The sequence below is a fragment of the Zalophus californianus genome, chromosome 3 (genome assembly GCF_009762305.2).
Source record: "Zalophus californianus isolate mZalCal1 chromosome 3, mZalCal1.pri.v2, whole genome shotgun sequence".
In the NCBI taxonomy this organism is placed as follows: domain Eukaryota; kingdom Metazoa; phylum Chordata; class Mammalia; order Carnivora; family Otariidae; genus Zalophus; species Zalophus californianus.
Window position 1 is genome coordinate 135,911,877 of NC_045597.1, and position 23,808 is coordinate 135,935,684.

General features: G+C 38.1%; 1 protein-coding gene and 1 long non-coding RNA gene across 3 annotated transcripts in view; one reads left to right on the forward strand and one right to left on the reverse strand.

The window, feature by feature from the left end:
* Window positions 1-408: 408 nt before the first annotated feature.
* Window positions 409-23,396, reverse strand: LOC118356805. Its single transcript, XR_004819954.1, has 3 exons — window positions 22,057-23,396; window positions 2,085-2,847; window positions 409-1,503 (listed from the first exon to the last, which is right to left on the reverse strand). It is a non-coding gene; the product is annotated as an uncharacterized LOC118356805 (long non-coding RNA).
* PDK1 (pyruvate dehydrogenase kinase 1) overlaps window positions 1,858-23,808 on the forward strand; it is a 30,579-nt gene continuing 8,628 nt past the window's right edge. The window contains exons 1-9 of one of the 2 annotated variants that reach the window (XM_027588727.2): window positions 1,858-2,194; window positions 3,996-4,137; window positions 6,299-6,370; window positions 8,298-8,482; window positions 8,770-8,859; window positions 10,060-10,137; window positions 11,650-11,726; window positions 13,533-13,631; window positions 13,768-14,788. In XM_027588727.2, the coding sequence (XP_027444528.1) occupies window positions 1,993-2,194; window positions 3,996-4,137; window positions 6,299-6,370; window positions 8,298-8,482; window positions 8,770-8,859; window positions 10,060-10,137; window positions 11,650-11,726; window positions 13,533-13,631; window positions 13,768-13,788 (966 nt within the window). In that variant the 5' untranslated portion in view covers window positions 1,858-1,992 and the 3' untranslated portion in view covers window positions 13,789-14,788. Of the gene's footprint in view, window positions 2,195-3,995; window positions 4,138-6,298; window positions 6,371-8,297; window positions 8,483-8,769; window positions 8,860-10,059; window positions 10,138-11,649; window positions 11,727-13,532; window positions 13,632-13,767; window positions 14,789-23,808 lie in introns of those variants that run through there. The other variant, XM_027588726.2, reaches the window with a different exon arrangement.

A 23,808-nucleotide genomic window follows, 5' to 3' on the forward strand; every position in this document is an offset into this window, starting at 1 on the left:
GAGACTGCCGAAAATGAGGCAGGGCGCGCCTTCTCTGTCACGATCCCTCCTTCCATCACCGCCCCGCCGTTGCCCCCAAACCGGTGGCAACAATGGGCCAGCGTGGTTGGGTTTCCCGGTCAGGGAACCAAATGTTGTGTAACCCGGACTGGACCACCCGACAGAAGAACCCAGCGGCACCCGGAGATCTTGAAAGATCGGAGATTTAACGCGGGAGGGCTCAGAGGAGAGTGGTCTCCAAATGTCTGGGCCCCGAGCACAAACAAATACACTTCTGCTTCCGCATACTTGGCACTTTTGGTGCAGGCACGAAGCGAGGCAAGGAGAACGACCCGGACTGGTGCGTGCAGAAAGCAGAGCAGGGGGGAAGAACCGGAATAGCCCCAGGGCAAGGACTGGGACGCTCTCACTGCTTGGTCGGCCATCTTAGGACACAGATTTTCCTTATCAATACAACCCAAGACCTGACCATCATGAAGAAATGAATTGTTATTCTATACCAGTAACTGCTGAGATATACATGTATACATATTTTATTGATAAACTACCCATGAAAAAATAATTTTGTTGCATCTAAGGCATACCAAAGCACTGGGGATAGATATAAGGGGGAAGTAGTGGTGGAGAGAAGGGGCAGCAGTGGTGATTTTCAGCATAGATTGCTGACTTTGCAGTTCTATGGGATTAAACCAAAATAAATTGTCAAGTCTTGTATTCACTACAGACAGTTTCCGATTTTCAATAGTTCAACTTACGATTTTTCTACTTTACAGTGGAGCAAAAGCGATACCCATTCAGTGGAAATCATACCTTGAATTTTGATCTTTTCCCAAGCAAGTTGAAATGTGGTACAATATTCTTTTGTGGTGCTTGCAGCAGCAGCTGCGACTCCAACTCAGCCCTAGAGTCGCCAGCGTAAACAACCTATGTACAACCATTGTTTTTCACTTTCAGGACAGTACTTCAATAAGGTATGTGTTACTATAAAATAGGCTTTGGGTTAGAGGATTTTGCCCAACTGTAGGCTAATGGAAGTGTTCTGAGCACGCTTAAGGTCGGCTAGGTTAAGCTATGATGCTGGATAAATTTATTAAATGCATTTTCAACTTACCATAACCAGAGGTACCCATCATAAGTCGAGGAAATTGGAGAAGAGGAAAGGATGGAACTACCAAACTGTGAGGCTAAGACGGTGAAGTCAAGAGGGAGGTACCCTCTAAGTACGTTGCTGACCATGCCTAGAAGGCCTGCACATAAAAGCTTCAAGTTGGGCTGTCTGCCAATCATCTTCTGGGTCTGCAGTCGCTGATAATATTTAGGGATACATTCCCCCGTGTTCATTTGCATTTTTGTACCACTGCTTGGCAGGGGTCAGATCTTGAAGGTCTCTGGGTCTTGGCGTCTTCATCTGTAAAATACGGGGCTTGCATCACCGTGGAGAGTTTCTGGAACGCACTCGGACTCGCAGCAGCACGCCGTTGTGGGAACCCTTTTTGGCTGAGGCTGGGGAGGAGGCACAGAAAGCAGGAAGGTGTGGTTCGCTCTGAAAGAGCGTGGGAAGGGGGCGCACCACAGGGCGAGCGCGGCTTAGCAGCCCCGGCACCGCCGCAACCTGCGCGGTTCGCAGCTGCGCCGCGAGGCGGGCCCGGGGCTGCGGAGACCCTGCCGACTCCGGGTCCCGCGGTTTTCCGCCCGCAGACCTGCGCACACACTACCCGCCCCCTCGCTCGCCAGCCCCGCCCCGGCGCGCTGGAAGGCCGGGCTTTGGCACAGGGGCGGACCCCGCGCACGCTCCCGCCTCTCTCCCCGCCTCCCTTTCTGGGTCCCGCCCAGCGGCGCAGGGGGCCGGGCTCCGGCGAGGGGGGCGGTGGCCGTGGCGATGACAGCCGCTCCCCGCCCCTGAGGGTCGCCACGTCCCTCACGTACCGCCCGGGCGAGGCGCGGAGCGGCGACCTGGCGGCCGCGGCTCCGGCTCCTCCGGCGGGGCTCGGCATGAGGCTGGCGCGGCTGCTGCGCGGAGCCGCCTCGGCCGGCCCGGGCTCTGGGCTGCGCGCGGCTAGCCCCGGCGGCAGCCGCAGCCTCACCTCGGACTCGGGCTCCGGGCCCGCGCCTGAGAGCGGCGTTCCGGGCCAGGTGGACTTCTACGCGCGCTTCTCGCCGTCCCCGCTTTCCATGAAGCAGTTCCTGGACTTCGGTGAGTGCGGCCCGGGCCTTGGGCCTTTGTGCGCGGCCCTGCGCGGGGAAATGCGGCCCCTGACCCGGGCCGGCCCCGGCCCGCGCTGGCCGCCTCTCACCGCCGGCGCACCCCTCCTCCTTAACGTCTCCTCCCCCAGCGCTTTAGGTGCTTCCTTCCTCCCTTGCGGGCAGATCCTCTCGCTCAGGTGCTGGCACAGGCGGGCCGGGGGCGTGTGCCTTTTTACTGTGTGTTGAAAAACAGGGAGGGCCGCGGACGGAATGACCTCCCCGCCTTTCAGCGCACGTGTGCAGAACCGTGCTCTCTGCCAGGTCCCTTCGGAAGAGCCGAGCTCCGGGCTAGAGGCAAGTGTGTGCACACCTCCGGGAATCGTGTTTCGATTCTTCAGAGTGATGATAAATGCTCAGTTTTGTATATGATGATTGCATAAAGTTGACATGATGATAGGAGAAGCAGGTTATAACTGGCCCGAGTGCTTCATAGAATGTTTTCCTTGCCACTTGCCTAATAGTGTTTCCACCAACAGCACATTGATTTCATCATCAGCATAGTCTTGAGCACATGTGAAGTGCGTGAACACCAGTGCTGTGGGGATTGCCAGATTTCACCCGATCCACTTTCCTCTTCCTCTGGTGGACGCTTCCTGGTTTTCTCTAGAAAGGATGCAACAGATTGCAGAGAAATTGCAAAGTTAGACTTTTTGACTTCTCATATGGGGGTGTTGAGGGGGAAAGGGAAAACTAATATAGTCGTAAAACTTCAGTAGAAAAAAATTATCTTCTGCATTGTGAGTACTGACTGTTAAGTCAGTAATGGATGATTAGTGGGCTCGAAAGATACCAGCATAGCTGGAAGCTTTATCTTAAAATTGTGGTGTACAGTGGCAAAATTTTTTTGGCACACAGCCCTCGTTTTTTGTTTGTACCTTAAAATGACTGTAGTGTGATTAAGGGGTGAATTTGGCCTTGTTCACAGTATCCTATTAAACTTTTGCAAGAAAATGCTTTCCTTTAATTCGGCCATTCCTGCTATGGACAATCTAGTTATTGCTAAGGTTGCCTCTTGCTAAAGCAGCAAGATTAAATTCGTGAGTTTAAAACGCACTGCTGAAATAACAGGACTTTTTAGTTTAAATGGAACTGCTTGCCAAAGGCCATTCTACAACTGTTCTGCCTAGCATCTTGATAGGAGTGGAAGAAGAGCAGGCTGCTTTCCAGGAATCAGACAATTGAAAAACCAGGGGGGGTGGGGGTGCCGAGGTTCAAAGCTTGCAGATGGTTGCAGAACAGGCATTGGTAGTTTTTGCTTTCTGTTACCTGAAAGCCCTCCTCTACATTGAGTCTTGTTTATCATGGTTCTCATGCATATACCATTTCTCTGTTTATCTTAGGTATTCATTTCTATAAACCTGGAGTTAGGAAGCAGATTTTCTAAATACTAGCAGCAACTGGTTACATAGTATAGGCTTTGGCCATCCTACTGTTCATTAGACTCCACATTTGCTCAGACTTGCTCAGGTTGCCGTGGTTCTAAGATGATCCCGTACGGATGACGGAGACAGGAAAGTATCTTCATCACTCTACAAAGCAGTTGGAATGTCAGGAATTAGCAGGTCATTTAGGATGCCTCCCAGCTCAACTGAGTGGGTTACCTTGTCCTTTGCCTCTTCCTTTCCCTGTCATTATGGTGACGCTACCACTCTGACGTTGCCCAGTAACGCCCTCTGTGTTTCTCCCTGCCACTTGGCTTCTGCTGCCTTATGGCCTCTACTTATTGCTGTTCCCACCCTGTTTGGTTTTAGGATCTATGAATGCTTGTGAAAAGACCTCATTTATGTTTCTGCGGCAAGAGCTGCCTGTTAGATTGGCAAATATAATGAAAGAAATAAGTCTTCTTCCAGATAATCTTCTCAGGACTCCATCAGTTCAATTGGTACAAAGCTGGTAAGATTCCCATCTTGTGTTTGCAATTTCAGTGGACTTGTAGCCTTGACTTAAGGTGAAAGCAAATACTTTCTTTTTTAACTCTTCAGTGGATTCAGAGCATTCCTCCTCCTTTTATGGGTGTGTCTAGGCTTGTCCCCTGAATCCTGGACTCTACCAATCCTTGACTTTGAAAAAAAAATCAGAACTACACAGAAATACACACACTGACTTTATGATTTGTGTTATTGAATCTGCAGGATGTTATAATAAAAAATATCTATCATGTGTTGATGGCTAGGGGTTTATGTATATTACCTTTAATCCCTTCGACAACTCTGCCCATTAGGCATTATTATCTCCATTTTACGGATTAGGAAACTGAGGCGCCTACAGGTCTTTTGCCAAAGGCAGTACCACTCATAGTGGAGCTGAGATTCAAGCCCAGATTGGTTTCTTTTTACTATACCATGCTATAGTCAGAATGATAAAATGTGTTAAAGGGTGTATGTATAGACTATATATAGAACATATAATAGAATATGCTGCATTTTGAAATCTGATCTGTGTCTAAAATGTTGTAGGTGCTCAACTCTCTCTTGAATAAAGAGCATAGTTTTTCTTGCCAGTGAAAAGTAAGGGTTAAAGCAAATATCAGAATCACTTGAATTTGGAATGCTTTGGACTGCAGAGAGGCACATTGCTTGTCAAGAACAGGTTTCCAAACCAACATCTGGATTTACAGATTTTTACACTTTCATTGCTCCTGGATGCCTACTAAAGACAGTTGTAGATAAAGTTCCAAGAGAGCAGCCAAAGCAGACCCTATATTATGGGAGGTCATTGAATAGTAGTGAAGTGTTTTCACCTCTGGCCCTGTACTGTCATCGTGCTTGGCAGCTTGACCTTGACAAAGTCATTTGGTTTTCCTCATTTTGCTCCGTCCTTAACAGGTGATTTGCCACCTTGAATTGTTAGGTAAATTAAAAACCTACATTTTCATGACTTTTGTTTTTGTTCAGCTCTGTTTGAAAGAACTATGTGGTAAATTATAGGCTTTTAACAAATACTTGTTGACTGGACATAAGCTATTAACCTGGAGAGTGCATGCTTCTAAAGGATAACCACCTTCAGCTCCAGCCGATCATTGCCAATGCAGAAACACTATCCAGATCATCTGATTTTTGTGTATTTAAAGAAAAGTCACAAGTCTATATTTTTAATGTAAAATCTCCCAATTTTGAAAGATTGCAACTAATAAATTTTTTTTTTAAACACTCAAGGCCTATATATACGGCGTATAAGGTTTTAAAGCTCAGGTTTTAAGTTAGACTCATAGACTGAGATAGGCGGGCCTCCACATTTTACTGAGACTAAAACAAGCTAAGTCATTGTCCCAGATCACATAGTCCATGGTAACAGACTCAGTTCTCATGACAATCAGCATTTATACTGTATAGTAGTAAATTTAAGAAACTGAAAAGCTATCTTAGAGTATAGAACTTAAAAAAAAAAAGTAGGAAATCTTAAAATTATTATTTTAAAAGATTTTATGTATTAATTAGAGAGAGAGAGCGTGTTCACGCTGCACCAGTGTGTGCACAAGCACGGGAAGGGGCAGAAGGAGAGGGAGAAGCAGACTGGGGGCGGGGGAGGGGTGTTTGGTTCTATCCCAGGACCCTGAGATCATGACCTGAGCCGAAGGCAGCCGCTTAAGCAACTGAGCCACCCAGGCACCCGAAATCTTGAAATTCTTAAATCATATTTAACCTATGTTTTTAGGAGAAAATGTACCTCCTCCTACTTTGTGCCAGGCACTTTGCTTAAATGTGAATGGGTCTAAAAATCCTACTTCAACCATAATTTGTAGCACTATTCTAAATTAAAAATTAAAAGATGTTAAAATTAAAAATACCCTTTTAGGGCGCCTGGGTGGCTCAGTTGGTTAAGCGACTGCCTTCGGCTCAGGTCATGATCCCGGAGTCCTGGGATCGAGTCCCACATTGGGCTCCCTGCTCAGTGGGGAGTCTGCTTCTCCCTCTGACCTTCTCCCCTCTCGTGCTGTTTCTCTCTCAAATAAATAAATAAAATCTTTAAAAAAAAAATACCCTTTTAGTATTTTCACAATATTGAACTTTCAAAATGTAAAAGAACAAATTTACCCTACTGATTTGCATTTTAGGTATATCCAGAGTCTTCAGGAGCTTCTTGAATTTAAAGACAAAAGTGCTGAAGATGCTAAAACTATTTATGAGTAAGTGCACTATTTTGACCCTATTCTGAATACAATTTTTATACTCTTTAAATGTCATATAAAAAAATATAAGTGTGTTGAGCTTAAACCTGCTATTGGGTCACTTTAGGGAAATTAACTTTAGTTTCTCTCCACTCCAGAACATATGATAGTATATGTGTCTACAGCAGCTCATACAGGTACAGCAAATACTGTAAATCAGTAAATATAAGAAAAGACACAATTCAAGTGTGATGATCAGTGGAAATCTAGATGTGGCCTCAGTGCCATTTGGATGATAGGGGACTGGTGAGGACTCTTCACTTAGGGAAGAGTCACCTTCAACTCCAGCGTGCCACCTTCAGCTCCCTCCAATCATTGCCAATGCAGAAACACTATCCGGATTGTCTGATTTGTGTGTGGGGGTTTAAAGAAAAGCAGTAAGTTTAGATTTTTAATGTAAAACCTCCCAGTTTTGAAGATTGCAACTAATTAAAAATTTTTTTAAAATGCTGAAGGCCTATAAAAACGTGTCTGTGGGTCTCACTTTATGACCTCTGGCCTGTAAGATAACAGAAGTAATATAACCAATTTAATAACCAGCATACCCGAATTGATAAACCCAGGTAGTCCTCTCAGGCAATTATCTGCTTATTCCAATGAATGTTGCTCAGAACTTAAAGACCACTTCTTTTGTTGTCAGAGTTTATTACTTTTTTTTTTTTACTGTCTTTAAAGATGATGGCAACGTTTCACTTTTTAAACATGTATTGGTCTGAAAATAACATCAAGGATTTACTCTCTGCCTAGGTATGAAGCACACTGTGTATTTAATCTTTAAAACAATGCTATTGAGTTAATGCTGTCTGTGCACAAAGAAACTTAAGGTAGCATTAAAATCAAATAGCCAACCAGTGGTAGGATGAGGATTTGAACCCAAGCCCTCTTAAAAATAAATGTTATGCTACAGAACCTTCTGAAAATGGTTAGTCAGAGCTGAATCTAAAAAATGAGGAGAGCAATATTAAACAGAATAATACTCTTTGGGGTTTTAAAACAAAGGGGTGACTAGAAATGAGTTGTTTGTTGTTTTTGAGGAGTTTTGTTGTTTGTATTTGGGATTATTAGTTTGGTTTTGAAGCAGATTACAAACTAGGAATTCCAAAAATATTTTGAGCCATGAGAGCATCATTGGAATAAGTTAATAGTACTCAAGATGATGACTTTGAATGGGAAAGCACTCATTCAGAAGTGTATATTCAGATGGGTATGTTACAAGATGGATTTTGTTATTTCATAATTAAGACTTCTTTTCTCTTTTATTTAGGTCTTTAAATTAACCATGCAATAATGTCTTCTAAATGACAGAAGTGGGAAGGCTGGATGACCTGAAAATTTTTCTTTTAACACAACAGTCGACTTTTCCTCTCCCATTTTTAAACTTAATAGAATCAATGAAATTAGAATTTCTTTTACTTTTCTGTTCTTAGTGGTTCTTTCTCTCTTGGAACCATAGGGAATAGTTCCCAAACAGGCAGGCTTTATTGGCTTATTCATCCTTACTCCTTACAGAGCACGTATTCCCTAGCAGTAAGCACTCTGTCTTCTCTTAATGCTGAACGTCCGTGGAACACTGTCCTCATTGGGAGTGCTTAGATGCTCTGAGCTGATAATGCCATTTTTAGGATAGTCTTCTGTGGCAGCCTTATTCTTAGGGGTTCCAAGAAAATAAGTTTCAAAAGTTTTGTTTTGGAGGTTTTTGTACTGTCATAGAGTCCATATATTTATGAGCTGAAATTTATTTAAATAAGCATAAGAAAACATACATCAGTGATCTTTTTACTGAATTGGGGATTTCTTGCCTAGTATAGGTTAGTGAAACTTAGATTTTAGTATTAAATTCACTTGTCAAAACATTTGGCTGTTTTGACAAGTCAGGCTTGTTTAGCTTTACAGATACTGTGATTCGGATCAGGAACCGACACAATGATGTTATTCCCACAATGGCCCAGGGTGTGATTGAATACAAGGAGAGCTTCGGGGTGGATCCTGTCACCAGCCAGAATGTTCAGTACTTTTTGGATCGTTTCTACATGAGTCGCATTTCAATTAGAATGTTACTCAATCAGCACTGTAAGTATCCAGAAGTTGAGAGAAGAAGCAAAATAAAATGAATATGTTGGTATATTTTAAATTTATTTAGAAAACTTCCCTTTAGTAAACATTTAATTTTACTTTTTTGCATATTAAGTAAATTGCATGCAAAGGAGGTATTTTTATTGAATGTAAAATACAATGTTTGTGTTTAAGGAAAATATTCTACTGTTTGGTACCATTTAGAGAAACAGCCTTCAAATCTGGAAAAGGGCATTAGAGAGTTTAGCTTATTTTTTTTATTTATTTTTTTATTTTTTTGATAGCTTTATTGTTTGGTGGAAAAGGAAGCCCAGCTCATCGAAAACACATTGGAAGCATAAATCCAAACTGCAATGTTGTTGAGGTTATTAAAGGTAAATATTTATATTTCTCCTTTCAGGAAGGATGCAAAAATCAAAATGTTCAGTGTTATTTCTTGCTATTAAAACAATTATTTGTATCTTGAGATTAAAATGTTAGGAGCAAATGTATGGATTTGAAAATAATTTTATGATGTTAATTATATATAGGATGAATATTTTGTTGATATAATGCTTTCTTAGGCAAAGTATGGTGATAATATGAGGGTATCTGTTTCACTTCAAAAAGTATATAATACCCTTTACTAGGAGCCATAATTCATAATAGTTTGGTTTGCATCTTTCCACACTTTTTTCTGTTATACCACATATACTCATATACATATGTAATTGTTGTTCTTACATTGTTTGTTTTTGTTTTTTTTGTTTTTTTTTTTTAAGATTTTATTTATTTATTCATGAGAGGCAGAGAGGGAGAGGGAGAAGCAGAGGGAGAAGCAGGCTCCCAAGGAGCAGGGAGCCCGATGCGGGACTCAATCCCAGGACCCTGGGATCATGACCTGAGCCGAAGGCAGACGCTTAACCATCTGAGCCACCCAGGCACCCCTACATTGTTTGTTTTTGGAAAATGGGGTGCTGTATATATATTTTTCTACAAGTTTATAGCCATCATTCCACGTTCAGTACATATGGACATACCTCAGGTTTTTGAATGGCTTAATGGGTTTATTATAATGTATTAATCCATCCTTCTGTCGCTGCATATTTAGGTTGTTTTCATTTTTTTTTATTACCAACAATACTGCAGTGAACATCTTTAGATAGTGCTGACTTTGCTAGTATTTTAGAAAGCAAGATTCCTAAAATTTAAGACATTTAAAATGCATTTAAAATTTTATACCTCCAAAAAAGTATCAAACAATGAATGAGAGTGTCTGAATCCTAAACTTTCACCAACTCTACATGTTCGTTATGTATATTGTAAATAGTTTACCTTGCTGTTTTTACTTTGTTTATGGTGTCTTTTTCTATTTGGATGTTTTTATTTTCTTTTAATCATATCTGTCATTTTTCCTTTGTGGCTATTAGGTTTTTTCATGTCATACTTAAGATCTTTCCTAAACTAAGATAATTAAAGTATATTTTCTTCTATAGACAGTTTTAAAATTTCATGTATCAATACTGTTGCCACCATAATGCATGATATAGAAGTAAATTTATTTTAATGCTTTTTTTTGTTTTGATTCACATTAGATGGCTATGAAAATGCTAGGCGTCTGTGTGATTTGTATTATATTAACTCTCCTGAACTAGAACTTGAAGAACTAAATGGTAAGCCTTGATGGTGTCTTTTCCTCAATGATTAGTGTTGTGATTATCTGAGAAGGAATGATAAGAAGAATTTAAATATGTCTTAATATAAAAGGACTTTTCAACTTCTTTACTGAATATAAAAGCTGAGGGAGAGCAGTCATGTTAAGAATGTGTGTGTGTGTGTAATTTAGTTGGTTCTGTCTGAAAAGCATTTTGGCTTCTTCCCTATTTTGTTTATATTTAATTGATAATGTTGATTCTTTCCTTATTTTTGTTTCTGTTTTTGGTTAGTTATAGAAAAAAAATGATGCCAAGAAAATTACATTTGACTGTTATATGCACTTCGATAATGTAGAATTCACCCTTCAAGAATTCTGCTTCCTGAGTAGTAAATCATTTTTTTATTGTTGAGGAAGTAAAAAGACTGGAGGTGTAAAGAGGAAAGAAAAATGCTCATCTGTTTGAGAATCTGTTTGTCTCTGATGGTCTTTTCACCCTGACTAGTGCCTTTTGGACAAAAAAAATCAGATGTCTTGGAAGGAGGTTGATAAGTGTCACTGTGTTTCTGTGGGGGTGGGGTAGTTTGTAGAGGGAAAAACAGTTACTAAGTTAAGATGTCCCTTTAAGAAGAATAAAATTAAGTAGGCTTTTCCTAAGCTGTATTCTGGACCTTATAGTGGGAGAGCAATGGAAGAAGTTCTTCAATTGAAAATAGAATTGCTTGGTGTTTTTCTAAAGCCATATTAACTCTTTTGTTTCATAACAATACCATTCAGTAAAGAATCACAATGCACAAATGATAGTTTAGGAACCTGAACTGTGAGCAGTTTCCAGGTGTCCCATCCATGTTTCCACGGGGCGGTTTATTCAGAGGAGAGTCCAATTTATTGGATCAATTAGAATTCTAAGGTATGGTGAGTCTTACTCCTTTGCTCTACTAAAAGTTCTGTTTTACATACTACCTGCCCGCCTCCCGCCTCTGCCACTGCATCCCCAGCTGGGCTTCTAAATTTAATAAAATGTTTGATGTAGAATTCATATCCCTTGATAAATTGATGCTAGCTTAATTTAATTCAGATCTGTATCCATAGAAATGCCTGAAATAAAACAGAAAACATTGCACATGGATGAAACATTTAAAAAATGGCTTAAAAAATAGCATATTTATGTGAGTTGGACCATGGAATTTATAGACTTAACACTTTTGTTTTGGAAAGTAAAATTCTGACTTTAAGGCTGAGAGTCCTTTTAAAAGACTCACCATCATAGAGAAAATGGGAAACTGGATTGGCTAGATGGTTACGCAGGGTCACAAAAAGGACTGAAAATCATGTGTCACCACCAGTTATAAATCTATGTGAATGTGGGGTCAAACACTAATACAGTGAAGAACTGGGGTGACAGTTCTCCCCCCCAAATAATACTACCTTCCATAGTCAATGTTTTCTTTTCATCACTACACAATATATTCTTAAAAATGCTTTAAGCACATCTCTCTGTACTTTTATATTTTTCTCTTCTGCTCTGTAGCAAAATCACCAGGACAGCCAATACAAGTGGTTTATGTACCATCCCATCTCTATCACATGGTGTTTGAACTTTTCAAGGTTTGTAAAATAGTATTACATAACCTTTATCAGTCCTTTCCTGAGGTTAGGGATTTGCTCTGAAAGTTAAGTACTCTACCAGGTTTTCCTCCGTTTCATTTAAAGATGTCATTTCATGCTCGGTGTCATGTCACGTTGCTGGAGATCAGCCTTTTGTCCACACTGATGGGCACTTCATTGTAGTGATAAGCTCATACTTGGAAGTCAGGAAGAATTGGGTCTGAATTCCAGTTATGCCACTTAATCTCTGTGTGACGTTGGGCAAATTGGTCAACTTTTTGAGCCTGCGTTTCCTCTTCTGTTAAATGAGGATTAATACTATCCGGGTTATTATGAAAATTGGGAGTAGCAGACTAAGTGTCCAGTACAATGGCAGCTCAGTGTAAGTGCTCAGTAAAGTTCTGTTTTTCAAAACAGTATTTAGAAGAATGATTCTCAATTTTCCACCCTTAGAAGACCAGAGTCCCACTATTATATGTCTGTGGAGTTTTTTGAGAAAGTCATTTATATTGACTTACAGGGCTTTTGCTATTATATTTGCTCTTTACAACAAATTTCAAAAACTAAATAAAATTATGCTAGAAATGTTAAGAGTACTTTTTCCCCCCAATAACACACCAGTGACACTTGCTGATAGACGGAAAAGTGAGTGATGAGGAGTGGTACAGGTCCTTGTGGCTGAAAATGACTACTCTAAATCAAGCCTATATAGTCAGTCTCTCTTCCTTTAGTTACCATGTCTTCAGTTAGCAACCAACTAGTAGAGAGCAGAGATGGCTTTCAGTCTGATCATGAAAAAGAAAAATACACTGAAACACAGAAAATCTGACTGAATTCTTAGAACAGCAAGAGTTCAAGAAGGCTCTTTTGTTCCTAGGACAGCATACAAAAATCTTTCTATCAAAGTGGTTAAATGAATAAGTGATTGGCGCTTAAAGTATTAAAATTATTTTTTTCCTTGAAATTTCAGTTACTAAAGATCTTATTCCCCATGATGCTTAATAAAAGAAATATGACTATATTCTATAATAGATTTTACATAGTGTCATTAATAATGGCTTTCATCTGGAACCTAATCTTATTAATAGCCTTTGGTAGAGATGATAGCATCTTTTTCTCAGGGATACCCAACCCTGATGAGTGTGCAGGGCCACACACTTACTTCCAAATTCAGTCCCATCTTTTGCCTTTTTAATTGTACCTAGTTTTATCAGTTTCTATTCCAGTGCTACATGTCATGGGATCTTTTAGTGCTTATACCATGTTGGCATTGTGTACCATGTATCCTTTAGGAATTGATCGAAACAGTTTTACAGTGTAAATATCCTTAGTTTCAGACTAGTGGTGAATTAGCTTAGTTTCTACATCATAATAAGACCATTGCAAGGAGTGCTATATGAAAATTTTTTTTCCTTCAAAGTAATTTATGGCAATTAAAAGGATTCTTAAAAATAGAGACAAAACTCTTTTCAAAAATAAGATTTGCTTCTTATCTTCTAAATTATAAAAGTATTTGGATAGAATTTTTGTCTTCAGTGTAACCTAGTCAAAGTGTTGAAATGACTGGTTTTGAAAAATGAGCAGAATGTAATTGAAATCTTTAAATCAAAGTATCTCACAAGTCCTCCAAAATGGACAATAATTTAAAAAATTCTTTAAATATAATTATAAGAATTGTGATACTTTGGCATATTTCCAGCAAATTAAAAATTTTTAAATTTCAAATCGTGCATATATATTTGAAAATTATAATTAGTTTCTCTTTTTTTAATGTTGTATTTGAATGGAACCCCTAATGTATTTCAGAATGCAATGAGAGCAACAATGGAACACCATGCTGACAAAGGTGTTTACCCCCCTATTCAAGTCCACATCACACTGGGAAATGAGGATTTGACTGTGAAGGTAAATGCTTTCTGGTTTGTTTGTTTTCATTGATGTACAGGCATGTACATAATTTCCTGAAGACATAACTTATTCTTGGGAGAAAGAAATCCTATCTCTAATAGCTAATCAGCACATTGCTTCATTTATCTGGCAGATTCTGGAAATTATCCCCTGAGTCTGTTTCTATTCCGGTCCATAATCCAGATGATTCAAGTAAAAGTAAATCCTGAAGACAGACAGTTGAGCAGTAATCATGAATATCCACTTGGATAAGTAAAAGCTAAAATATTTGAGTGTTTACAGTGTTACATAGATAGTATATAATGTTTCATTTTTAAACAATGTTTTTCAGTCTACTTTTACGTTGTTTCATTTGCTTCTCATAAAAGCTCCTTACTTAGGAGCACAGGTAATCTTATTGTTGATTTTACAGATGAAGAAACTGAGACACAGTGAGTCGCTCATAATTACACAGCAAATAAATGCCACAGAACATGAAATCAGGCTCTCTGACCCCAGGCTTTTTCCACTGCATTGTTAAGATAGTCCAATTTCTTAGAGTATGATGATTCTCTTTTTTAAATAATCATTTTAAATTTTGATTTGGAGTAATAAATGCAAAGAGTATAAAAAATCAAATACATTCATTCCTGGCCATTTGTAGGTCACTATTCAGTCTTCTAGTTATTTTTTCTGGGATTTATTGGTATATTTTTAAGTAGGATTCTGATATCACTACTTCTGAAATATAACAATTTTTCAACAGCAAATATTAGCTCTCTGTTAAGGTAGGTGAGGAGTTAGTCTGTTAGAGCACCTCCCCTCCCCAACCCAGCCTCAACTGCTATTTTCCCAGTATTTAAATTCATACATAAAATTCTAGATTGAAAATAATCATCTTGCAGAATTTGAAGGCCATCTACTGTTCCTTATTTTAAAAGCATATAATTCAATTACTCAGCCATCAAAAAGGAATGAAATCTTGCCATTTGTAATGATGTGGATGGAGCTAGAGCAGATTATGTTAAGCGAAATAAGTCAGAGAAAGACAAATACCATATAATTTCACTCATATGTGGAATTTAAGAAACAAAACAGATAAGCATATGTGGGTGGCGGGGCGAGAGAGGGGGAAACAAACCATAACAGACTCTTAAGGATAGAGAACATACTGAGGGTTGATGGAGGGAGGTGGGTGGGGGGTGGGCTAGATGGGGGTGAGTAGTAAGGAGGGCACTTGTTATGATGAGCACTGGGTACTACTGTATGTAAGTGATGAGCCACTGAATTCTACTCCTGAAACCAATATTGCACTGTATGTTCACTAACTAGAATTTAAATAAAATTTTGAAAAAAAGTGTATAATTCAGTGTTTTTAAGAATATTCACAAGGTTGTGCTACCATCCTACTGTCTAATTTCAGAACATTTTCATCACTCTCCAAAAAACCTCCATACCCATTAGTAGTCACTCCCCAATTTCTCCTTCTCCCCAGTCCTTGGCAACTACTAATCTGTGTATGGATTTCCCTATTTTGGACATTTCATAAAAATGAAATTCTATAATATGTGGTCTTTTGTGACTGACTTCTGCCACTTAATGTAATGTTATAGCAGGTGTCAGTACTTCCTTTTGTGGTTGAATGATACTCTGTAATATGGGTATGACACATTTTGTTTATCCATTCATCAAGTTGATGAACATCTGGGTTTTTTCCATTTTTGGGGTGTTAGGAATAATGCCATTCATGTAGAAGTCTTTGTGTGAACATAGGTTTTCTTTTTTTAAAGATTTTATTTATTTATTTGAGAGAGAGAATGAGATAGAGCATGAGAAGGGGGGAGGGTCAGAGGGAGAAGCAGACTCCCCGCTGAACAGGGAGCCCCATGCGGGACTCGATCCCCAAACTCCAGGATCATGACCTGATCCGAAGTCGCTCAACCAACTGAGCCACCCAGGCGCCTGAACATAGGTTTTCATTTGTCTTATGTATACACATAGGAGTTGAACTGCTTATAGGTAACTGTTTAGGTTTTGAGGAACTGCTGAACTGTTTTCCAAAGTGACCTTCCCATTTTACATTCCCACCAGCACTGTATGAAAGTTCCAATTTTTCCACATCATTGTCAACATTTGTTAGAATCAGTCTTTTTGATTATAGCCATTCTAATGGGTATGAGTGATATCTCACTGGTTTTGATTTGTGTGAGAGATAATGGTGAGCATCTTTTCATGTGCTAATTGGCCATTTGTCTATCTTTGAAGAAATGTCACTTAAGATCCTTTGCTCAGTTTTTAGGTGGATTGTCTTTTCATTGTTGCATTGTTAAGAGTTTTATCTTTCTATATATATTTTTTATTATAGATACTAGTTCCTGATAAGATATATGATTTGAAAATGTTCTCTTCTGTGGCTTATCTTTTCACTTTTTTTTAAAGATTTTTATTTATTTATTTGAAAGGAAAGAGACTGTGCGTGTGTGTGTGTGTGTGTGTGAGAGAGAGAGAGAGAGAGAGAGAGAGAGGAGAGAGAGAGAGAGAGAGAGACAGCACATGAGTAGGGGGAGGCACAGAGGGAGAGGGAGAAGCAGACTCCCCGCTGAGCAGGGAGCCGGATGCTGGGTTTGACCCCAGGACCCTGAGATCGTGACCTGAACCAAAGGCAGATGCTTAACCAACTGAGCCACCCAGGCACCCCAGTTTTATCCTTCTTTAAATGCTTGGTAGAATCTACCAGTGAAGCCATCTGGGCCTGAGTTTGTGTTGTAAGATTTTGATAACTAGTTCAGTCCCTTCATTTATTATCAGTCTGTTCAGATTTTCTGTTTCTTTTTTTTTTTCCTTAAGATTTATTTTAAAGAGAGGGAGGAGTGTGCAGGTGGGAAGGAGAGGTAGAGGGAGAAGGAGAGAAACTCAAGTGGACTCTGCCTGCTGAGCGGAGCCTGATGAAGGGCTTGATCTCATGACCCTGAGATCATGACCTGAGCTGAAATCAAGAGTCGGACACTTAACTGACTGAGCGACTCAGGCGCCCCATATCTTCTATTTCTTCCTGAGGTAGTTTCTGTAGTTTGTGTCTTTCTAAGAATTTGTACATTTCACCTAGATTGTCTAATTTTTTGGCATAGAATTGTTCATAGTATTCACTCATAATCCTTATTTTTATAGGATTGCTAGTAATGTCCCCACTTTCATTCTTGACTTTATCAATTTGAGTCTTCTCCCTTTTTTCTTGATCAGTCTAGCTAAAAGCTTGTCAATTTTGTTAATCTTTTCAAAAAACCAACTTTTGTTTTCTTGAGTTTTTGCCATTGTTTTCTATTCTTTATTTCATTAATTTCCCCTCTAATGTTTCTTTCTTTTGCTTGCTTGTTTTGGAGTTAGTTTGATCTTTTTTAGTTTCTTTCTTTCTTTTTTTTTTGTTAAGGTGGGGAATTTAGGTTATTCATTTAAGACCTTTTATAGCTATAAATTTCCCTCTAAGTACTGCTTTCTCTCTATCCCATAAGTTTTTTTATGGTGTGTTTTCATTTTCACTTATCTCAAAGTATTTTCTAATTTCTCTTCTGATTTCTTTGACCCATTGGTTCTTTAGGAGTATGTTGTTTAATTTGTATATATTTGCTAATTCCCACATTTTGTTCTGTTATTGATTTCTAATTTCATTCTATTATGGTCAGAAATATAGTATGTTTGATTTCAGTTCTTTTACATTTATTGAGACTTGTTTTATGGCTAACATATGGTCTGTGGAGAATGTTACATATCTTGGAGAATGTTTCATGTATACCTGAGAAAAATGTGTATCCACTGTTGTTGGATAGAGTGTTCTATAGAGAGTACTTAGGCCTACTTTGTTTATAGTGTTCAAATCTTCTGTTTTCTTGTTGATCTTCTATGTAGTTGTCATATCCATTTTTGAAAGTGGGGTATTAAAATCTCCCAACTATTATTGTGACTTGTCTATTTCTCTTTAATTCTGTCAGTTTTTGCTTCATGTATTTTGGAGCTCTGTTGTTAAGATGTATATATGTTTTTGATTTTATGTCTTTGATATATTGGCCTTTTATCATTGTAAAATGTCCTTCTTTGTCTCTGATAATAATTTTTGTCTTAAAGTGTATCTTTATCTGTTATTTGTATAGCCATACCAGCTTTCTTTTGGTTTCTGTTTCCACAGTGTATCTTTTCCCAAGATTTTACTTACTTTTTTTTTTTTTTTAAGATTTTATTATTTTTTCAGTAATCTCTATACCCAATATGGGGTTTGAATTCATAGCTGCAAGATCAAGAGTCACATACTCAGCCAGTCAGGTGCCCCCCAAGATTTTACTTTCAACCTGTTTATGTCTTTGAATCTAAAGTGTGTCTCTTATAGACAACGTATGGTTAGATTATGTTTCTTTATTTTTTAATCCAGCTGGCCAGTGTCCATCTTTTAATTGGGGTGTTCAAGTCAGTTGCATTTAACATAATTAGTGTTAATGTAGAATTTAGGTTTGCCATTTTGTTATTTGTTGTGTATGTATTTTATGTCTCTTCTGATTCTTTATTTCTCTATTACTAATGCCTTTTTTGTTAAAAATGATATTTTCTGGTGTACCATTTTCATTTCCTTCTTGTTTCTTTTATCATATTTCTTTGAGTTATTTTCTTAGTGGTTGTCCCAGGATTACAATTAACATATTAATTTATTTATAACAACCTCGTTCAGATTAATACCAACTTAACCTCAATAGTATACACAGGTTTTGTTCCTATATAGGTCCATTCCCTCCCCCTTCCCATCCTTTGTACTGTTATTGTCATGAAACATACATTTTTATACATTGTATGTTCCTCTACACAGATTTATAATTATTATTCTCTTAAATTGTCTTTTAAATAAGGTAGGAGAAAAAAGTCACAAAAATACACCTATACCATCCTTTATATCTACCTATATAATCACGTTTCCTGGTGCTCTTTATTTCTTCATGTGGATTTGATTTACTGTCTAGTGTTCTTTCATTTCAGGCTGAAGGATTCCCTTTAGTATTTCTTTGAAAGGCAGGTCTACCAGTGACGAACTCTCTCAGGTTTTGCTTATTTGAGAATGTCTTAATTTCTCTTTCATTTTTGAAGGACAATTTAGTTAGATATAGAATTCTTGGTTGATAGTCCTTCTTTCAGCACTTTGAAAATGTTAATCCTACTGCCTCTGGTCTCCATGGCTTCTGAAGAGAAATCAGCTATTAATTATTACTTGGATCCTTTGTATATGATGAATCACTTCTCTTACGGCTTTCAAGATTCTTCTTGGTTTTTGACAGTTTGGTTATGATTTGTCCAGATGTGGATCTCTTTGAGTTTATTATACCTTGACTTTGGTCAACATCATCTTTTTATTCAAAACTGGGAAATTTTTAGCCTTCATTTCTTCAGATATTCTTTCTGCCTCCTTTTCTCTCTCCTCTTCTGGGATTCCCAGTATATAAATGTCAGTACACTTGATGGAGTTCCACAGGTCTCTGACACTTTTTCCTTCATTTTTTCCCCCGTTTTTCTTCCTTTTTTTCTTTCTGTTTCTCAGACTGGATAATTTCAATTGACTTGTCTTCAGTATCACTGATTCTTTCTTCCACATGTTCAAATGTGCTGTTGAGCCCTTCTGAATTTTTCATTTCAGTTATTATACTTCTCAACTAGAATTTCAGTTTGGCTCTCTGATATAATTTCTATATATTTTTTTATTGCTCTGTTTGGGAAAGCATCAACCTTGTACTTTAGTTCTTTAAAAATGGTTTCCTTTAGTTCTTTCAAAATATTTAAAATAGCTGATTTAAAGTCTTTGTTTAGTAAATCTAAGTTTCCTCAGATATAGTGTCTGTTGATTCCATTTTTTCCCCTGTGCATAGGCCGTACTTTCTTATTTCTTTGCACCTTTTATAGTTTCTGTTGAAAATTAGACATTTAAAATAATATAAAGTGACAACTCTGAAGATCAGATATTTCCCCTCTCTCCAAGATTAGTTCTTACTTGTTTAGTGACTCTTAAACTATTTCTGTAAAGTTTTTATTCTTTAATGTGTATGGCCATTGAAGTTTACTTGGTTGGCTTAGTGGTCAACTAATGATTGGACTGAGAGTTCCTTAAATGCCTGCCATCTCCCAGTCTTTGTAAAGGGACTCCATGTGCATATTGGGGCACACTTTAAACACTCAGCGAGGCAGCTGACAATTCTGACTTAACCTTTAGGTCCTGTGTGTACAGAACCTCAGTCAGTCAGAGATGAAAACTTCCCTGAACATGAACATAGCCCTGGGCATACACATGACCTTCTGGATTCCCAGGATATCCTTGAGCTTTTCTAAGCCCCTAAGGACATCTCATTCCCTAGCTTTTCCTGTTAAGCTTTTTGGTTAGTCTATTATTTGCCTTAACTCTTGTATACTGCCCTAGGCAGCCTTCAAATTAATCAGTTATCTCTAATTGTTTTTGACAAATGTTTCTGAGGATGGGAAGTGGGTGCATACAAGACTTTTTGCATTGGGGAGTGCAGAATCAGGCCAAAGAACGATAGCCTTTCCAGTGGCTGCCGGGCTGCCAGTTTCACTCTGATTCCATGTTATGGATGGGGGTGGGAATGGGGGTGGGAATAAGGCAAGTTAAAATACCACAGAGTCCATTGTTTTTCTTGACTAAATGCTCCCCAGATTGCTGCAAGCCTTTGGTTACTTTCTAGAGTTCTGAACAAAGTTGATTCTGACAGTATTTGTCTTTTTCTTGGTGCTTTGATGGTTAAGACACTTTTCCTTTTTCCACTCTTTTTGCTGACGTAACTCCTGCTATTCCTTTTGAGAAGACTTATGCTTATTCCAATCCCCGTTCCTTTGTATATGACCAGTTTTAAGTGTCAGGTTTTGTTGTTTTGTCTCTTTTAACTAAAGGTTTTAAGATCTTTTCTTCAGCTCTGTTCTGAAATTTCATAATGATGTGACTTGGTGTGGGTCTTTTCTTACTCATTGAGCTGGGCCCTTTAGAATTTCCACTGTGTCTTTGGTACTTTCTTCCCTACTGCTTCATTTTCTGATAGTCCTATTTGGAGGATGTTGGACTTCATGAATTGATCCTCTGATTTTTCGTATCTTTCTTCTCCTGCTTTTTATCTCTTTAAACTTTTCATTCTACTCTGTGAGATGCCCTCAACTTTGAATTCCCAACTCTTCTATTGAATTTTCATTTCTATTATCTTACAAATTTCCAGGAACTTTCTATTTTTTATTATTCCTTTTTTATAGTATTCTGTTTAGTTTTATCTTCTTTTATCACTCTGAAGATAATAATAGCTGTTTTAAAAAAAAATGAATATGCCTTAACTCTCTACACTGTTTCCTCTGAGTTTCTTTTTTCTGTTTATCTCTCTTGGCTGTTCATTTAAAAAGAGTGATGCACAAATAAATATATGGCAAATACCATCTGTTTGCTAAAAAAGTAATGTGACTGCATCACTTTTTTTCAGCCCAGATGCTAATATGTGTCTATTTTTTCGTTAGTTATGTGTCAGCTGCTTGCTTGTTAAGGTTTACTTGATTCAAAATAAATCCCACATGTCTTCTGCTTTGGGACATCAGTTGTGCTACAGCATGGTCTTTCTCATAACCTTTTTCTTTTTTTTTTTTTCTCATAACCTTTTTCTGTTTTGTCTTTCGTGTGCTTTTGCATGTTGGTCTGTTTTCTTTTACTTGTGGTCATCCATCACAGCATGGATCAAGATTCACCGAATTCTTAGACACTTAGCAGAGACTTGGCCTGTGCTGGTGGACTGGCTTTGTTTGGGGAATCTGTCTCTTTGGTTCAAGAAAGTTTCATAATGACCCAGCAGTTCCATTCCTAGGTATATACCCCAAGGGAATTAGAACAGATATTCAAGCAAAAATTTATACATGAAGGTTCATAGAGGCATTATTCATAATAGCCGAAAACTGGAAAGGCCCAAGTGTCCATCAACTGATGAAGAGATCAATAAAATGTGGTATAGCCATCTAATGGAATATTGTTGGGCCATGAAAGGAAATGAAGTATGGGTACCTGCTACGACATGGCTGCCACAACACTAAAAAGATTACACTAAGTGAAAGAAACCAATCACAAAAAGCCACATATCATACAATTCTATTTATATAAAATGTCCAGAATTGGCAAATGTATAGGGACAAGAAACAGATAAATGGTTGCTTAGGAGTCTGACCAATAAAGAGTCCAGGGTTTCTTTTTGAAGTAATAAAAAATTCTAATTAGAATTTACCTATCTATGAATATATCAAAAACCATCGAGTTTCACACTTTAAATATATGAATTTTATGGTACATGAATTACTTCAATAAAGCTATTTAAAAAAAAAGGAAAGACTTATAAGGGTCTGGAACAGACTGTTCTCGAAGCCCCTGTGAAAGCCCTACCTGTATTAGGTTCCTCCATATATTGCTCTTCCTCCACACATCTGAGGTCACATGACCGAATCTGCTCTTGTTAAATGCTTGCTTTAATTTTCTTCAGTAGAGTTTTCATCCCCATCACTAGTACTAGATTTTCAGGATCAAGGTCTGCTTTTAACCTCTGTAGATACATAGAGAGAAAACTAGTGCTGAATGATAATGTATTAAAAAGTCAACAGGGTGGCATATATTTGAGTTTTTAAATAGTCTTTATATAGTCTTTCTTCCCATTCTTTTAGCTTTTTCAGATTTTTGACATTTTCCACCCTTTTTTCCTCTGCTAAGAATCCTGTGAGAGAGTTGGTTTTTTCTGGCCGATGACTCCCGCTACTCTTTTAGATTTGGTGTTTGTGCTATATTCAGTAAATAACATAAATGTTACAGCCACATGTCTTTTAAAATGTAAGTCTCCTGGTTCATTCCCTGTTGGTGATTTTACAAACTTGACATTGAGACTTCAGGAGCTCTGGGTGAGTTCAGGGTTAGTAAATCTCCTGCCTTTAGAACACTCAACAAGTTAGTGGTTCATTTCCCTTGGACCTGAAATTCACACACATTAGCCCAGGGAGGCCATTATTATGTGGAACAGGAAGTTAGGGATGGCAACTCTTGGTTAGATGACATTGAGAGGTGGTGATTTCATACACTAAAGAGAAAACTTTAAAAATAATTGGCAAACTTCTCTTTCTCAGCCTTGCTGTTGCCATTATTCCACACCACCCGTCTCTTTCATCTCTTCACATTTCCTTGGCATAGGCTTCTTCTGATGCTTCTAGATTTTTTTCTTCAAATTATCTTAATCAGGAATTTTTTGTTTAATTTTCACGTCTTTCTCAACATATTTGTCATCAGACTGTCATTCTTAAATATGTACAGACCAACTGTCTGTCCCTCTCTCCCATTAATCCCTCCTCCCATTTTTCCAAAGAACTCAAATTCTCTGGCATAATATCATCTGTTAAAATTCCCTTGGAAACTCTTTTGACCACTTTAAAAATCTACTCGTTCCAGTTTATTGTGTGTTTGGCTGCAAAGCAAAGGAGGTTACTTTTATCAGTTTTTAACTACATTCTTTGGGTTAGTTTACCCCCTTCACCTCTAATAAGAGGACACTTCTCAAAGTCACCTCTGTCCTTTCTTCTCAGCTCTCTGCTTTTCTAATACTGGCCTCTAGCTAGAAATTACTTCTTGTTTCATACAAGATTGCTGTTGTCTTTCTGGCCAATGGTTAAGGAAAACCAGGAAATATTTATTGAAGTCTACCTTTTTATCTTAATATCTATTCTAATATATTGTTTACTTAATATTTATAGAACACCCACACTTCTTACTCATGTTACCAGTAAATGTGCAGCAGAACATTAAAGGATGAATAATTAACAAATTGATGGATCTCAGAAGATACCCAGAACTCTTTATTAATCTTACGAAAATAAATCTCTTCACTGGACTTTGAATTCATAGCCAAGAACAATTTCAAGCATGCTTACTTACAAGTTCTGATTAAAGTCTTTTATATTTTTATACTGTAATTTTTCTAATTGTAGATGTATCAGAGGCAAGCCTTCAAGTGGTATTTCATCTATGTCATTTTCATTATGAAAGTAATATATATGCATATTGTAAAGATATTTAAAGATCATATAAAAACTCAACTATAAGCCATCCAACCTGTTGACCTTTTTTTAAAATAATGCTCTTTTAAACTTATTTGTG